This window comes from Schistocerca cancellata, chromosome 3 (genome assembly GCF_023864275.1).
Source record: "Schistocerca cancellata isolate TAMUIC-IGC-003103 chromosome 3, iqSchCanc2.1, whole genome shotgun sequence".
NCBI lineage: Eukaryota > Metazoa > Arthropoda > Insecta > Orthoptera > Acrididae > Schistocerca > Schistocerca cancellata.
In genome coordinates, this window is record NC_064628.1 from 576,053,760 (window position 1) to 576,073,240 (window position 19,481).

The following is a 19,481-nucleotide window of genomic DNA, read 5'->3' on the forward strand; positions in this document are numbered from 1 at the left end:
TATGTTCTGATTTTGTGTATCTAGGACAATTAATATTTATTTTATTATTGATAAAGTGGTAGGTATGAGCTATAAACCCCATGACAATAATATGAGCCAAAAGACAACTACTTTATCTTAATATTTATTAATCAGTCACATGTTGCTATCAGAGGGTTCAGTTACAATGTCTGTTAAGCATGTCCTATATATGCACAGAGGGGTTTATGTCGGCAGTCACTGCTGGCCATTCCATTACTTCAATGTGCAGGCTTCACAAGACATCGCTGCTGATGCATGGCACATAAGCCCTGGCATGATTAGGAATACAGGGCCATCACTGTATGCAGCAGCTACCATAAGGAACAACAGGATCTGATGTACCACCTGGCGGTGAGGTGACCATGGACAATGAGAAGATCTGTATGCCTGTCAATACTGAAGCCTCCACACAACATCACAGAACCTTGAAAATCTGTCAGTTTCCTGGACAACATTTGGCAAGTACCACTCACCACAGGTCTCCGCACATGAACACTGCCATCACATTGTGTCTGAGGATATATGGGCTTGTCTGTGAATAACACGTTTCGCCAGTGACAAAGTAGCCAGGTGATATGGGAATGACAGAACAAATGGCAAGCTGCAAGATGTTGTTGTGTCAAGTGGGGTATTTGAATAGGAAATGTGGGTAGTTAGGTCCTTTCTAATAATATTGTTCATTACAGTCTAGTTGGACACAGTAGCTCCAGTGGTCCTTCTGAGATTGTCTTGCAGTGCTCAAGTGGTATCCGTACGATGCCGCATCGCAGAGATGGCCAAATATTGATCTTCACGTGAGGTTGTAATTCATTGGCAGCCTTGGCCACCATGTCTTGCGTACAGAATTGTCTTCCTGTAAAGTCTCCACAACCTATGGATGACACATGGAGTGACACTGGAATCTGCAGCAACATGACCAAAAGTCTATCCTTTGGATCAAACAGACCAGCCTTGCAGCTTGCAGTGCTTTAAGATGTTGCATTTAATGTTCTTGGTTGAATACAATGTCTACAAATGACTGCTGCCATCTATGTACCTCACTAGAAAACACTGGCACACAGATACTCAGTTCCTTCTGAGGGGTCACCTGACACTGTAATGCATAACATAGCCAAACAGATGGCTAATGATTTTACTTGTTACCTACACTGAAAAGCAAAGATCTCAAGCCATGCAATAAGACCAAATAGATTTAACACACTTGACGTTCATACATGTATTCCCCTAATTCTTTTGAAGAATATATACTTCATTTGAGGTATTTGAAATTACAAAACTTATATTTAGTAAATAGTGGTCTAAATTCAAGATACTCACTTGACTGCAGCAGTTAGTCACTTGTCAGAAGTGATAAACAGGCAAGCAGAACAGGATTCGGGGTCTTTTGATGTTTATAGCTGGTTGGGGAAGATTCTTGGTTAGATGAATGGATTATGTCTGTTCTTTTAGATATGTCAGCAGCTGTGATACATATTATGCAAATTGAAGGTGGAAGGAGGAGGAAGGAATGGAAAGGGAAATCCAGGGGCAGCCGACATCATGAGTTTCTTCCCTTTCCTTTCATTTCTCCCCCCCCCCCCCCCTCCCACCTTCAATTTACTTAATTCTTGGTTAGGTTGAGTGGTAAATGAGCCACACGGGTTCAAGCTTTCAATAAGACACAGACAGTTCATAGAGACACATTCCATGCGTGGACAAGCCTCATCTTGTTGAAAAGTGGCTCCATAAAACTGTTGCATGAGAGGTGACACGTGAGGATGCAGGATGTCTGTGATGTACCACTGTGCAGTCAGAGTTCCCACAATCACTACCAGCTGACCTGAAGTCATAACTGATGGCTGCCAACACCTTGGTCCCAAGAGTAACACCACTTCACCTCTCCAAAACATTGGAAGAATGGCAGCTCTTCCCAGGTCACCACCATACTCACTGACAAATGGTCATCCAAGGTAATGCAACTGTACAGTTCATTGATGATCAGAATGGGGTGCCACTCATCAACATTTCATGCTTCTCAGTCATGGCACTACTTCAAACAGGCTGTATGTGCTGTAGTGTTAACAGTAGCCTACACAGGAGACAGCAGTTCCCTAGTATTGCTGTACTTGTTTATGACCAGAGCTACAATGGTACATTACAGATATTCTGCATCCACACATATTACCTCTCACCCAACAGCATTATGAAGCCATTTTCCAGTAGGATGACGGCTGTCCACACATGGCACATGTGTTGATGAAAGATCTGTGTGTTGTTGAGGTACTCTGGTGGGCAGTAAGATCCCCAGGAACTGTCCTCGATAGAACATGTGTGTGACTAGCTCTGACATCAATTTCTTCCCATAGCTAGCATCCAAGATATCTAATGACCACTCACAAAACTTGTGAGCCATCTTACCTCAGGAGAAGATACAACATCTTTATGTCACCATTCCCGACCGAATCAGCCTGTGCACCCTGGCCAGAGGGGGTGTAATATATGAAGCGTGCTCATATTGCCAAGTTTTTTTGTAGATGTGATTCGATTTTGTAATTGCTGAAATAAAACACATACACTCACTCAACACATGAAGCTTCATTTCATTTCCTCCTGCCCTTTTGGGTCCTTCACTTTTTTTTGTCTGGCAGTGTATTTTCTTACACCCACCCCTGCATGACCTCTATTTGATTTTGTATTGATAACCCAGCCACAGACCTGTCCTCCCTACCACAGCACTTCATTAATTCCCACTGTATGTAACCCCGACAAAAACATTTCCCTTTTTAAATTCTCTAAGCAACCCATAGAATACCAGTTCCGTTTCTCCTGATGACAACATTCTACTGAATAGTCCTTGCCCAGAGATCCAAATGAGGAACTATTTTATTTATAAATTTTTTTCAGTCTTCCAGCCACGTCAGGTGGTTAAAATCCCACAAGCTTTCGACTGAGCTCTCCTTGGCCATTGCCATGTGGTAAATGACTGCCATGTCACCGTGGCCTCACCGTTATATAGTCACACTGTTGGCCGGGACATCATTGGTGCTCTCTTTCTCACCAAATACGATAATGTTTTCACCTGCGTCTGTTGTGCCCCATTCGACCTTGCGATGGCTGGGTGTAGGCTGTGCTGTGCTGCAAACTAACGTTCTTATTAATAGTGTTTTCAGATATTTTTATTGCTATAGTTTCTTTTCTACAAGGGCGATGAACTTGAGGACAATATTATGGAAATGGAAGAGGATGTAGATGAAGATGAAATGGGAGATACGATACTGCGTGAAGAGTTTGACAGAGCACTGAAAGACCTGAGTCGAAACAAGGCCCCCGGAGTAGACAACATTCCATTGGAACTACTGACGGCCTTGGGAGAGCCAGTCCTGACAAAACTCTACAATCTGGTGAGCAAGATGTATGAAACAGGCGAAATACCCTCAGACTTCAAGAAGAATATAATAATTCCAATCCCGAAGAAATCAGGTGTTGACAGATGTGAAAATTACCGAACAATCAGTTTAATAAGCCACAGCTGCAAAATACTAACATGAATTCTTTACAGACGAATGGAAAAACTGGTAGAAGCCGACCTCGGGGAAGATCAGTTTGGATTCCGTAGAAATGTTGGAACACGTGAGGCAATACTGACCTTACGACTTATTTTAGAAGAAAGATTAAGGAAAGGCAAACCTACGTTTCTAGCATTTGTAGACTTAGAGAAAGCTTTTGACAACGTTGACTGGAATACTCTCTTTCAAATTCTAAAGGTGGCAGGGGTAAAATACAGGGAGCAAAAGGCTATTTACAATTTGTACAGAAACCAGATGGCAGTTATAAGAGTCGAGGGACACGAAAGGGAAGCAGTGGTTAAGAAGGGAGTAAGACAGGGTTGTAGCCTCTCCCCGATGTTACTCAATCTGTATATTGAGCAAGCAGTAAAGGAAACAAAAGAAAAATTCGGAGCAGGTATTAAAATCCATGGAGAAGAAATAAAACATTGAGGTTCGCCGATGACATTGTAATTCTGTCAGAGACAGCAAAGGACTTGGAAGAGCAGTTGAATGGAATGGATGGTGTCTTGAAGGGAGGATATAAGATGAACATCAACAAAAGCAAAACGAGGATAATGGAATGTAGTCGAATTAAGTCAGGTGATGTTGAGGGTATTAGATTAGGAAATGAGACACTTAAAGTAGTAAAGGAGTTTTGCTATTTGGGGAGCAAAATAACTGATGATGGTCGAAGTAGAGAGGATATAAAATGTAGACTGGCAATGGCAAGGAAAGCGTTTCTGAAGAAGAGAAATTTGTTAACATCGAGTATAGATTTAAGTGTCAGGAAGTCATTTCTGAAAGTATTTGTATGGAGTGTAGCCATGTATGGAAGTGAAACATGGACGGTAAGTAGTTTGGACAAGAAGAGAATAGTAGCTTTCGAAATGTGGTGCTACAGAAGAATGCTGAAGATTAGATGGGTAGATCACATAACTAATGAGGAAGTATTGAATAGGATTGGGGAGAAGAGAAGTTTGTGGCACAACATGACCAGAAGAAGGGATCGGTTGGTAGGACATGTTCTGAGGCATCAAGGGATCACCAATTTAGTATTGGAGGGCAGCGTGGAGGGTAAAAATCGTAGGGGGAGACCAAGAGATGAATACACTAAGCAGATTCAAAAGGATGTAGGTTGCAGTAGGTACTGGGTGATGAAGAAGCTTGCACAGGATAGAGTAGCATGGAGAGCTGCATCAAACCAGTCTCAGGACTGAAGACCATAACAACAACAACAACAGTTTCTTTTCAACACCATCCCAAAATCTCTTTCTCCTCATAACAACAGACATTTATCGAATAGAAGTAAATTTTTTCGTGGTGTGATTTAGGTATAAACACCTCTCATGTTCCATCCAGCATTGCTCCACAGTGTGTACTGTTTGGCCAATGTGGTAACGGTCACAATGACATGGTATTTTGTACACTCCAGGTGTTCTCAGCCTTAGATCATCCTTCACAGGCCTCATGGCCTGTCATATTTTCATTGGGGGGCCTGAACACTGATGAAGTGTCATGCCTCTTCAGGAGCCACCTAATCTTTCTGAACACTGTACCACAGAAAGGCAAAAATACAAGTGCACGCTCTATTCTTCAGTGGTGCGTTTCTTGCATGTATTACTAGAAACAGTCTATAATACCTGGTGGTGATTGTGGCCATTTTCTCGAAATACTTTTGAAGGCGGTTCAGTGGCAGAATTTCAGTTTCTAAGATGACTCAAGATGATGAGGCTGTACAGAACATCACATTTTTGTGTCAGATGGTGGAGGCTGAGAGCATACAGATACCGATCCATGTGTGTGGGTGTTCATGAGGCCTGTGACAGATGATTTGGGCTCATAATGCTTTTAGTGTACAAAATATCATGTCAGTGTGATTGCTACTACAATGTCCAAACAGTAAGCACTGTGGAGCAATGCTGAACAGATCACGTGAAGTGCTTATGCCTATGCTCCACAGAAAAATCAGCCATACAGAATACTCTTTACAAAACTGACACCAAATTCTATTTGCCAAAATGTCTGTCATTATGACGATGAAGGGATTTTGTATTACCACTAAAAAAGAAAATCATAAAAATAAAAAATCTGAAAACAATATCAATAAGGACAGCAGTCTGCAGATCAGCACAGCATGGCACCTGGCCATCATAAGGCTGAAGCAGGCTTGATGGACATGGAATGAAAACATTATCATGTTTGGTGAGGAAGAGTGCTCCAGTCACATCAGAATCAGCAGTACAGCTATATAGCAGCAAGGCCATGGTGACATGGTAATCATTGACCACTTGCAACTAGCCAAGGAGAGCTCAGTTAAAAGCTCATGAGTTTTTAACCATCTGAGGCGACTGAAAGCCCAAAATTATATTAATTTATACTGCCACAATACCATGCTTTCATATGGACTGTTTTATCTTCAGAATATTTCACCCAGCAGGGTTACTAAGCCATACAGTGAAAGTGCATGTCCTCAGGAAATGTAATGGCAGTAGCTTGTCCTTGCTTTTAGCTGTTAGCAGTATCACCATAGCAAAGCCATGTGATTACTGTTACAATACCAGATCAGTCTCCCCACATCCTCCTTGAATACAAATGCAAAGGCATAAAGGGGTGGAGAGACTGCAATTTAGTAGAAATGTACCAGAAATCACTTATCTGCTGAATGCATCCTGTTCTACAATTGCGTATAGGATGTGACTTTTTAGTCCTGCCATAGTCTAGTTGGGTGGTGCCTGATACAACTGCTGTAATTTCTCTTACAGTTGCTGCATGCATGATGATATTCAAGGACCTTGTGAATGCAGAGATTGCTTACAGAAGAGAATAAATTGTAAAGAACATTATCGAAGAACTCAAGTTTGTCTGAAGAACTCCATTTTGAGTCCAGTACACTACCAGCATAATTAACTTTTGACGGGTAGTAACTAAATGATATTGTCTTGTCACTTATGCCATGTCAATATGAATAAAATACTTGAAGTTTAGACAGCATGGGAGGGAGTAAGGCTAGATGTTATGCAACCCTAAAATACTTGGGCGTCACATTAGACAGAGCACTCACTCACAAGAAACATTAAAACTACGCATGACCACAAAGCACAAAGTACCTTCTAGAAGCAACATTTTGTGCAACTTAACAGGCACCAACCACATGGGGTGCTCAACTCAGGACAGTTTAGCTTTATGCTACTCAGCTGTGGTGTACACATATACTAAATGGTGTAACTCCAGCCATGTCAAACAAGTGGACGTACCATTCACTGAATCATGCCGCATCAACAGACTGTTTGACACCATCTGATGAACTATACTGCCCAACCAGTATCATTTCTCTTAGTATCAGATGCAATGTGGCAGCCAATAAAGGAAAAACTAAATCATTTACATCTACAGATTTGGATACCAACCAGCCCACCATCGGCTTCAATCGAGGAGTATTTTCCTGCATGCACCAGGAAATCACAGTACGATGTAACAAACCAGAGCAGTAATGTGGCAAGAGAGAAATGTCAATTTCGAAGATAGGTATACCAAGAGAAGAACTTCCCCTGGGTCACACAGAGGAGTGGAACATACTGAGATCTTTGAACAGACTATGTTTCAGAGTTGCATGAATCAGAAGAAACGTGAATGTATGAGGTTTACCAGATGAACTGGTGCTGTGCTATTGTGTACACAAGCAGACTATTATCCACCTTATGAATTGCGAACTAAGACCAAGTACCTGCATTGTTGAGGAGCTTATGAAGGCTACATCAAATGCACTAGACGTGGCCAGCTTTTGGTAAAAAATTTCCTAGTCCTGCAATATATTACGCTACATGTTCATTCATATTCAGTTTGTAGTTTTAAAAAGTCCATCCTTACAAATCTCATCCATTGTCTGTTGTTAATTACTTGTCTGATGCATCTGATGCAGGTAGGCTTATATAGACAAGGGAGCTGCATCTGGAACTTTTCAGAGGACAACCTGAATAATGCTTGCTCAAAAAGTCAAGATGGGCAGCTTGTTGCAGCGCCTATCTACTGAACGATGTTTTGTGGCATGAGAGACTAGCATCACTTTTAAAGCTGCTGCTTCTACTTGTCTATAACCACCAAACAGCCCTCTTTACTTTTCCTCTGTCTGGCCACTCTTCGCACAGCTTGTCCCCAGTACTAAGTATGTATCCATGATCTCAACTGAAATTATTACAATTCAACCTAATCTTGGCTATGTCCTTTATTACTGATTCAAATGTTTGATGCATTTCAAGTGTGCAGCAGTCTGTTGCAGTCATAGTAGCAGGGTCAGCACATCCCATTTCATCTGAGCCACAGAGCACAGTTCTGAGAGCATAACATGTGGATCACTTTCTTGCAACCTGAGATTCACTCTAAACAAAATTCTGCTTTTGGCACTTTTTCCTGCTGTCACACCTTCTTCGTAAGAAATGCTCCATAAGCTGAATTGAAATACTCACTCTATGCAGAAAGAAGTTTTGCATGTTGAAAATGAAGTTGAGGCCAACATCGAAATGTGATGATGGATTGGCCAAAACTGTCACCTATTCAAATTGTTCTCTAGACACTGTTCAGCCATGGGTGTCTTTGGCTACTCCCTCTGTCTTATGTGGCATATGTGTTATAATGCCCAGTGCCAGTGCGAACTGTTTGTCCCTTGTAGATGTTGCTATATTCATAGGGCAGAGTTCACACCTAGGACACAGATCTACATTATTTTTAATGGGGCTTAACAGATCCCGGCAGGAGGGCAGAACACAGGTCTCAGTCCATAGCTCAGGAGCTTGTGTTTTATTTTGCTGGTTGTTGTGCTATAGTCACTGAGCATGCTTCACTGGTTGCACCTTTAAGGGTCTGCAGCATATTCCTTGCTGTAACCAAGTTCTCTGAACACAAGTTGCAAATGCTAAAGTTCAGATCATAGATGTTTATTATCGCATGTTATCTTAGTTCTGCTTTTTATTTAAAATGATACACCTTGTAAACTGAGGCAATTTTATTTGGATATGCCCAGTGAACGATTCAAAAGAGAAGCATGCACCCAATGGGTCACTGATTTTGCTCATCTTTGGCTCAATTATAGTACATAGATACATACATGTAAAAGATGCTTTTCTAGTATGACAGACTTATAAAGCGTGTTTGAGAAATTTAGGCTTGGAAGTTCCACAAGAATGTTGAATGCCACATAAGAGGGGTAAATTAGTTGCCATGCAAAATTAAAGACAAATATTTTTAATGACAGTTTGCTACAGAATTCTTGAGCATATTCTAAATTCAAATATAAAAATTTTCTTTGAAAGAGGAAAGATTCTGTCCATAAATTAGCATAAATTTTGAAAGCATTGATTGTGTGGAACTCGGCTTGCTCTTTTCTCACACGATATTCTATCTATGTATGAAAGGCAGCAGGCAGATTCCATATTTTTGTATACTATGTGTTGCAAAGTGTCCAGTTCAGAAACGTTCTAAAATGATTATATAATTAATTTCAGACATAATTTGTTCAACAAAGTACTTTATATGGATGGGATTAATTACAAAGTGTATTTCTGATGGGAAAAATTAGGAAACACACTAGAGGAGTAGGCAGCTCTTTCTAGACCACACTTGGTATTGAGACCTACAGGAAAAGTCTCCAGGAGCCATTCCATTACAAACTGAGGAGTGTTATTCAAAAGTTGATAAATGCACGAAACTAAATTTCTGAGGAAACATTTTTAAAATATCATACCAAAATACTAATTACATAAATGAGACAATTTAAGATTTACACATCTTTTGTAGAATTGATTCAGATAGTGTGTTTCACTTTTCTAAAGTTTTCATTATTTACTTCGGAATAGAGGGACAAAATTTCCAAGTTTTCAATAGTCAATAAATGCAAAGATGGAAATTAAATGTTTTGTTGATATAACATTGAAATTGAAAATTTTCTGTTTCTTTTTTAACTTTAACATTAATTTCAGTGAAAGCTACTTTATTGTTCAATCTGCATAGAAATACAATAATGTACTATGATACAACACTTTACTATTACACTTTCTCATAAATAGTTGATAAAAAAAGTGCAAAATAGCAACAAACATTATGGAAATACAACACAAAATACTGGCTACAAAAACACTAAACTTAAAATCTGTTGATCACTGTCAACAATGTCCTTATAAAACTCCCCTGCTCCTTCTGGTATGTTACAATGCCTCCTAAGCTCTAAGACATACTTTTTCTTTTTCTTGCTGATCATGTTCTCCTTTCTCAAGGTGACTGCTTTCCACACTTCCTGGCTGCAATTTCTGGATTTCTGTACCTCAGCATGTACAAAACTGCTATTATAAATATCCAATAATGACAATACCTTCTTCTTAGACTTTGTATAAGTAGTACTTCTTCAAGTTATCTTGAAAGGCATCTTAGACAGTAGGGTTTTTAGTGCACTTAACTTGGATCCTTTGGTTTCCAATCTTTGTTTAATATCCTGACAGTGCCATATTGTTCCAGCACTTTTACAATATTCAGTTGGTTAAAGAATATCTTCCTTTTTCCGGTATCCTTTATTGACTGCTCCCACCAATTTGTCATGATTATAACTACGATTACAAATAGGGAGACATGGACCAACTTATTAAATTAGCTGCTTTCTTCCATGAAGGCCATCATTGTGCATAAAATCACGATTTTTAAATTTTTTTTTTTAGTGGTATACGAGTCAGAAAATAAAAGAATTTGATTTGGACAATTTTCTGGCTGGTTCCTGAGAAAGTAAAATAGAGTGAAGGCTACTTGGTTACATTCTTTTGGTCCCTCTGTTTCAAAATATTTTAACTACATTTTCCTCCTTCATTATTGCATTGAACTATTTTGCATAGAGTTCATGTAACCTATGGTTTGTTATTAATTGATTCATTTTCATGTGGCTGGATGCTGTGCCATAGGCAACAGCCAAAGATGCAGCAAGCTGTACTGCCACAGCTGTCACAAATGGGCTACAGATACCATGCCAGGTGCAGAATGGGTCCAACACACCATTGCATCAGACACATCAATATCACCACCAGTTTTTACACAGCTGGGGCCAAGTCCATCCCCTGGGACTTGGTGCCTTCCTGTAGGTGAGCCACCTCAGGCTCACTTCAGCTGCAACTGGATTCCTACCTTCGAGGGCAGCGGTTTGTATCCAGGCAGCAGTTTGTATGCATTGTTATAGTTTATCAAAACAGTATTCTTCCTTTTTGCTTCTTTCTTGATGTTCTTTCTCCCTGACAAAAACTGGCCTGGACTGAGCACCCAACGCCCTATACATGTGCTGTGATCCACCATTCACAAGACCAGCCTCCACTGCTAGTCTATCTACTGTTAAAAGAATAATTGCAGGCTTCCATGTCTGCAGACATGCCCTTCCATGAGTTGTAGAGCCACACCAAGCGGCAAGTGTATTGGCCACTGGCCAGTCACTGTTCCAGAGATAGTCAGCTACACTGCCATCAACGCATGCCCAGGGGGATGAAGCTGCTGTGGGTCAACACTATGAATGTTGTAACTTGAAAATGAATAAAATATATGACTACAGATGCTGTTCTCATATGCTACTGACAGCCAACACATCCTTACAACAACCCATCACCACAATGCAACCCTGATGAAGTAGAGGCCAACCACTGTGGTGCATTACAGTTGGTGTCAGAAGTGGATGCAGCAACCACCATCCATGGACGAAGAAGTAGTGTCACACATCGGGTCAATGATTACAGCTGAAACAGGAACCTGGTCTGCAGCCATGCCTTACATTGATGGCAAATGTCATGGCAAGCCAGTAGATCGTTTGCCAGATATTTATTTGTGGGTTCAGTGTATAGCAGACACATGCAGAAAGTGTCCATGGATGAATAAATATGAATGTTAGTTTTTGTCTAACTAATGTGGGCAATATATATCAGGAGTGAGGGGTGTGGCTGATTGCCTAGTAACTATGTGCAGTGATGGTTGCAGTGATTCAGGTGGTGAGCTGAGTTTTGTCAGAAAGTTGTCATTGTTTCACTGTGTAAAGTAATAATTATGAACAGCAGCTAAGGCAGAGTACTTAAGTTAAGCAGTTGCTTAGGGAGAATAGTTAAATTACAGTAAGAAGCATTATGATATTGTTGCATGTAAGTATCTTTGTCACTTGTTTGTTGAATTGATAAAGGGCTAATCATGTCATTGTCATCATTATGGGAGCTATCCTTAAGGAAGCATTGCTAACTCTGGCAGGTGAGTTAGAGCAGATGCGAGTGAATGGGGCACTTTTTGTTGAGGAAATATAGAGGGTGGATTATGATATAGCTTTGCATAGCAGAGGTACTCCAAAGTAAGTGGAGGAAATTTAAGGAGGCAAGGAGGGAAATAAGGATGGAAAAGAGGACAAGAAAGCAAGCAGAAGGAAGTCAGTAGCTTAGTTGATGCGCGGAGTACTGGTGTTGTAAAAGTTCAGGAGAGTAGGGTAGATGTGTCAGCTCTGCTATCATGTGAGCCTGCGGAGTTTGATTTATCTGTGGTGCCAGACTGAGTAAGTGTGCGATATACTGAGGTAAAGAAGGGTGTGGATTGCAAGATGGGTTATTCAAGCGCATTAGTATCTACACCAGTGGGTGATAATGGGCACTGTTTAGAGGCTGTGGAGCCTGGGGAAGATTTATAGGGAAGTACATGCGTCAATTATTATGTGGTGCAGAGTGGAATTGCAGACAGAATTTCAGCAGCAGATACTGTGGAGAATGCACAGGATGTCAATGAGTCTGACTGTGTTGCGGATGTGATTAGAAGTGAAGTGGCACAGATGCATTTGTTTCCAAAAGGCACAGACTTCTCACCACTTGGGCTGCACTGTCTCCACAGAAGTAAGGAAGGGATAGGAAAAGGAAGGGGAAATGTGTTTGTGAAGTTAATGATCAGTCACACAGGGCTGCATATCTTGAGGAGTTGGTGCCTTAGGATTGAAATGTTACAGTGATGTGAGGACTAGATCACAGCCTTGGGGCGTGGAAGACAGCGCAAGCAGCTGACACAGGATGCGAGCTGTTTACAACACAGCCGCAGTTCACTAAGCACAATTGGTGTAATGTAGGTGAAGGGTGCGACGCAAACCTGAGGTTCAGATTTGTTTTCCAAACATCATGCCAAAACTGACTTTGTGTGATGAATGACAGATATTTGGAAGGACAATGTTTCGACTGGGGAAGCTGTCACCTGTGGAGTACTGACGCAGGGTTCATCTATATTAAGGGACACATGTTACACCGCAGGCAAACCTACTAAGGCTTAATTCATACAATATGTGCCACTAGGCAACAGAAAGTTGCCCTGGGGGAGCAGAGGCACCAGATGAGCATTTTGAGAACAATTCTGTCTGTGATCAGCACTACTCCAGGAGAAGTAAGTCAGACTATCTGTCAATGTATTGCAAGTGCTTTATGTGTGACAATTGTTAGGATATGTTTTCTGCTAAAACAAATGGGAAACTGTTGTCCCACGAGAGAAAGCAAAAACAGCGGATGAAGAAGCCATCAAGTAGACAGAAAAGTAATGCCGAGCATAAGATATTAATGAGGTTGGTCCACGCACTGTCAAAGATGATATGTTAAGGATAATTTATGAAGAGATACTGAGTTGTTCAGTGCCATTTTCAGTTTGTAAGAGTAAAAAGTTAAGGTTTGTTACTTCATGACAGCATTTAATTCACATAAGGGTAGAAAGGATGTTTCTTAGTATTTCTAAGTACTAAAGACATTTTGCAGATTATTTACTGGTAAGATATAGTACTGATGTGACCAAAGACATGGCACCTTTAAGTGATTTGTTGCGTGATGGCAGAGGCATGTTGGAGAAGTGCCAAAAATGCTAGCAGCAAGTTCTATTGTGTAGTTTTATGATGAGTTTATTGAGCTAACTTACTGTTAAGTAGCTTTAAGCTGTTGTGAACAAGAGTGAGGTGTTGATAACACTAATCTGCTAGTTGTAGTAGAGATTTCAGAGAAATTACTAAACAAATGTAGATGGAAAGCTGGAGGGCTAGACATTTGGAGTAAGTTCACAGCCACTGATTCGCTATGGTTCAAGTTGACTAGTACATAAACAGTATAAACTGTTGTCCATGTTTGTTCAATCTTTGCAGATTATCAATGGCATTGACAGGGAGGATGGATACAAAAGAGTCCAGTCTAAAAGCTGTCAATTCAACTAAGTACCCAGGAATAACAATTATGAACAATAATCCGATAGAAAATGTTGTGTGCAAGGTGAACCAAAGACCGTGTTTTATTCGCAGAATACTTAGGAGATGCAACAGGTCTACCAGACTGCTACACTATGCCTGTAGCCCTCTTCTGGAGTATTACTGCATGGTATGGGCTCTGTTTCAGACAGGATTGGCTGAGGACATCAAAAAAGTTCAAAGAAAGACAGCTTGTTCTGTATTATCATGAAATAGTGCAGAGAGTACAGAGATATGATTCTTGAGTTAGGATGGCAATAATTAAAATAAAGGCATTTTCATTGTGGCGACATCTTTAAACAAAATTTCAATTGCCAATTTTCCTCTCTGAAAAAGAATATATTTTGTTGATGCCAACTTAATTAGAGAGAAATAATAATTGTAATAAAATAAGAGAAATTAGAGCTAGCACTGGAAGATTTAGGTGTTTGTTTGCCTGCGTGCTACTCAAGAATGGAATGGTAGGGTAACGGTCTGAAAGTGATTCAACAAATCCTCTGCCAGGCACAAAAGTGTGAATTGCAGAATAGACATGGAGATGTAGGAGGAAGGTGTTGTAGCACCTCCGCTATTTTTTGGCACTACTGAGTAAAAGTGTTAATGCCACAGCTGTTGCAAATGGGCCACAGGTTCCACTCCAGGTGCATACTGGTTCCAAAACACCATTGCAGCTGATGCAGCAATACCATGAGCCAGTTTCTACACTGCTGATCAGGGGCTGTTGCTCACAGTACTACCAATTCAGCACAAAGGCACGCCAATCACAGCAACGGCACTTTAGTTGTCACACATACTATCTGCCACCTTGTTTTGGTGTACATGGTTAGAAGTAAGTACCTCACCAGAAGAAATACCCATCATCTCTAGCCAAAGTATTCACAGTCTAGCAGTACCTACTACGACGGGACGTCCACATCAGATGAAGGGATGACGTGGCTCTGTAATCAGCCATTACAGACTTGTGCTCCATCACTGATGAGCCGACTACTGGGGCTGAGTCCGTTCCTGGGGACTTGATGCCTTCCAGCTGATGGGCCTCATCATGCTCACTTCACCCACAGTTGGACTCTTGCCTTGGAGGACAACAGTTTATGTCCAGGGCAGTGCAGATGCCCAACTGCGTATGTTTGTGCAGGCAAACTGTCACTGCACTCCAGTGCTCTAAAGTGTGGGCTCCACTGCTAGAGCCTGTCTACAGTTACAAGAACCATGACAGGCTTCTGCATCTGCAGGCATGCCCTGCACCAAATTGCAGGGCCTCACCAGGCAGTGCACATGCTTTGATGTACATCCTGTGTCAGCAATCCCACTCTGCACCGACATCAAGCTGGTCACTGGCCAGTTGCTGCCTCAGTGATCACTGCCCTCACTGCTGTCAACACATGCCCAACGAAATGTAGCCACTACAGGTTGATGCTATGAGTGTTGTAACTTGAAATTCAATAAAAACTTTTGACTACTAATGCTGTGCGCATATGCTACCATTGCTGATATCCTGACAACAAGCTACCACCACAACCCAACTGCTGAGTTAGAGACTAACCACTACAGTTTATAAAGGTTAATATGATTTGTGATTTAGTTTACACATATTTTAATAGTTGCCCTTTTTCTTTTTAACAGATCATCTGATGCTGACTTGGGAATATGTCAAAATTAATTATGGCACCATTTGTGACATTAGGCTGAAATATTTATTAAATGAAAATAAAATTATAAGATTTTCTGTTGAAAAATCAAGTTAAAGACAGCACAATTAAGAAGAGTAGCATTCTCTGTAAAAAAAATTTATTTTTAGAGTATGTAATGCTGTAGCTTGGGTTGTACATCAGGGCTAAGGTACAGATCAGAGGGCAATTTCCTACAGTAACAAAATGACAGTTTTGATAAGCTGCCTAATATCAAATAGCCCCTTCTTTGATACCCTTAAGATTGAGAAATATGTTTCACATATTTCCCCATCTCATTTCACACAAGATAAACCATTATACCTTTATCAGGTTACCTTCCATTCGGAAAGTGGGTGCACTCAGTGACTGTTATGTGACTTCCTGAACAAGAACTTACATGTATTGATAATAGAAAATAGTGCATTGAGAATGGCTAGCTATTAGCCAAAATCTGGATTTGCATAATAAAATCTAAAAAAGGATGACTGATTGCTGCACTGTATAATTTATAAGCATTATACCTTTTCTCCTGGATTCAACAGCGATCTTTTATCCTGAATTTTGTTCCCAAGACTTGTTACACAAACCTTCCTCTGACCCCTTGATACAATTCTCAAGAATGTGTTGAATAATCCTTACCTAACATCAGGTAGAATTAAACAAACAGTCAAGTATTTTGCAAAGAAATTTACACTTCTTGCACAAAATTGTACTGGCTTTTCTTTGCCAGTGGATGAGTGCACCAATCCTGAGTCTGCTAAGCAATAAACATATATTTATGGGGTCTATGCCAGTATTATCATTTCATCATGATAAGTGGAGGTGGCACCCATAAAACATTCTATAAAAGGGCAAACATTTTGCTAAGCAATAAACATATTCATGGGGTCTATGCCAGTATTATCATTTAATTATGATAAGTGGAGGTGGCGCCCATAAAACATGCTATAAAAGGGCACACATTTTTGAATTTGTATGAGGGTTTGTTGCTCCCTGCTTATAGATGTGCAGCTGTTAAGGTTCTATGAAGCACTGATTTTGTGGTACTTTGTGAAAACACATTGAAATCGTGCCCCACTTTTCTATAACAAACTGTTAACTGGATAACAGTTTGAAAGATTTTTTTTAAAATATATATTATGAGTGTTTGAGATTCGCTCCCAATTTCTACTGATGTGAACAATGTGGGAATTGAAGTAGAGATCAAACTAATGCTCAGAAATGTAAAATTGTGTACTTCACAAACCAAAAAATGTGGTAATCTATGACCACAATATCAATGAGTCATAATTGGAATCTGTCAACTCTCTGTGTGTAACAATCTGTGTTGATATGAAATGAAATGACCACTTAGGCTCTATCATAGGTAAAACAGATGATAGACTTTGGTTCATTGGTCAGATCTGTGAAAAATGCTGCTAGTCTGCAAAAGAGATAGCTTACTACACTATCATGTGAATAAGCCTAAAATTTTGCTTGAGTTTGTGGGACCTATACCAAACAGAACTAATGGGGGATACTGCACACATAGAACAGAGGGCAAGAAGAATGGCTGAAAGTTCGTTTGACTAATGGGAAAGCATCACAAAACTGATGAAAACTCTGATCTGGCACAAAAAAAGAAAAGTGCTAACTATCCCATGAAGGCCTACTTAACAATGTTTCAAGAATCAACATTGTGAGAGGACTCCTAGGTATCTATCCTTTATGGGTAATGAAGACATGATTAGATTAATTAGAATGTGCACAGAGGTATTTAAGCAGTCATTCTTCTAGCACCCCCCATAAGTGAATGAATCAGGAAGACACCCCAATATTTGCTACAATGGGGGAGGGAGGGGGGGGGGGGTAATCTCTGGCAGGCAAGTTTCCAGAGAATAGATATTATTTTTCATTGTATTACACTCAGTGTCAACTACTGGTGCATGTACCAAATACTTATATAACAAAACCTGAAGACAGCAATGAACATTAGCTATTACATCGTAACTACTTACAGTAGTGGTTATTTTATCACATTCTGTATATGCAACGCTAGATTAACTTCTAACTTAAGAACAATGTCTTGCATTCTGTCTGTACGAGTTTTCAGACCTATCAAGTGATTTCTGAATTTTGTAAGCAATCTTCTCATCAGGTACTTCTGTAAGAATTCTTCAAGAGGAACACAGTGTGTCAATTAATTTCCTGCCAGCTAGATTTATCTATTATTGCTGATTATAATGCTTGAATATTTGACTGTTGTAACTGACTTTAATGATTACTACCTACAATGTAAACAAACAATACGAGATCTATATATTTTCTGAGAAATATTACATTTGGTAAAGAAAGTTCTGCCAGAATGTAAATAATTTAGGGGTGCAAGAGACAATTCACTGACCACCAGAAGCATTAGTTTGTGAACAGGAACACTAAAAAGCATGAAGACTTCGATAGTTTTTGGGCAAATCCTTTAATGAGAATTAGTTTCAAATAATTATAGATTGTCAAACTGAATTCATCAGGCTATTTTATTTTAATCCCCTCCCACACACACACCTGTCCAGCTACAGTGTGCTGGCATTGTGTTTTCAGCTTGTGCAATGCATCTGCTCAGTGTGTGTGTGTGTGTGTGTGTGTGTGTGTGTGTGTGCGTGTGTGGAGGAGGGCAGAATGGAGGGAGGGAGAGGGAAGTCGCTTGCACAGTGTACTCCTTTTTTCGTATTTCCTGTTGACGACTCAATGTTTCTAGTATTTAGTGATGCTGCTTCCTCTCCTATTAAAAATTCACAAAAATCTTAGGGTGAAAGCTACCAATGTTACATGCTGTCTTTTACAATTGGTATATTCTGAAAACAGAAACAGTAAATTCCTGTTTTTATTGGTGACCTAATGGGTTTTGTCTGTAATGACATTCTCAATCCAATCTCATCTCTAAGCTGATAACCCATAAGGATGTAGAGTATTTTGTTTATTCACTGCCAGTGTGGGACTGATTCAAGTATTTTATAGATATAAAAAAGGGCTGTTGTTGTTGACCTACAGACATTATGGAAAAATAGAGCTAACTGAGTTTCAAACAATTATAGATTGTAAAAGCGAATTTGTCTGGCCATATTTTTGTCCCCCCACCCCCCAACACACACACACACACACACACACATTTTATTACTCTATATGAGGATTCGTAGGTTTGAATATAATCAGTAAATTTCCCAAAAATTGGGATGCTTGTGCCATTTTCTTGTCACTAGCGACCTTCAATTGTTTCAGCAATCTATGATGGTACAGGTTGCATTGTTTAATCATAAAGAATCTAATAAAAGCAGAGACCATGATACAGTCTACTTCTGTGACACAATGTTTGATATGTGTGGATAGCAAAATCTAGTCCTGTAGCACGAAGCTATAAATCTATTACCTGCTAGAAAGAGGCCTAATCCAATTCTAATGGATAAATCAATAACAACATAAAACTTGATGTCTTGACGTATTACAGCAATCAACAAAATGAAATGGAGATGCCACACCAAAAGAGTAGACACTACATTGTAGGAAACTTGTGCGTTTGATGAAGAGGACATTGTTAGTGATTAAGGTATTAATGCCACAGATGTTTCAGCATTCTCAAGATTCAGAGTGTATGAATATTTCATCCATGCATTAGTGTGTGTGTGTATACGAACTTTTCACTAACCTCCTTTTGGGAAATTTCCAGTTTGTACTGCAACTAGGTTACTTTTGGCGGAGCCTTTAAAGTTCTTAGTATAATATACCAATAATAATTATGCGTGGTTTGTGGAAAAAAGTTAGTTTAAAATATGTTCTCTCTACACACCTGTTCAGAGTTCATATTTGGTAGAAGGAACAATTATCCTCATCTGTACTATTAAAAACATTCAATCAGATTTCCAAATGTATTTTGTTACACAAAAATGTCAGAGTGGAGATAACAGAACTTACCATTTATCTATGGAAATTAATTTATGACTGCATGCACATGCCCGTCTGCAAAGCAATCATATCTAG

At 39.9% G+C, this 19,481-nt stretch overlaps 1 protein-coding gene across 3 annotated transcripts in view; it reads right to left on the reverse strand.

The window, feature by feature from the left end:
- Window positions 1–19,481, reverse strand: part of LOC126175426 (tetratricopeptide repeat protein 17) — a 310,821-nt gene that overhangs the window by 86,025 nt on the left and 205,315 nt on the right. The window contains exon 11 of one of the 3 annotated variants that reach the window (XM_049922225.1): window positions 19,416–19,460. The exons of the other annotated variants lie outside the window; for them this stretch is intronic. Within the exon in view, the coding sequence (XP_049778182.1) occupies window positions 19,437–19,460 (24 nt within the window). The 3' untranslated portion in view covers window positions 19,416–19,436. The remainder of the gene's footprint in view (window positions 1–19,415; window positions 19,461–19,481) is intronic. 3 annotated transcript variants of the gene reach the window in all.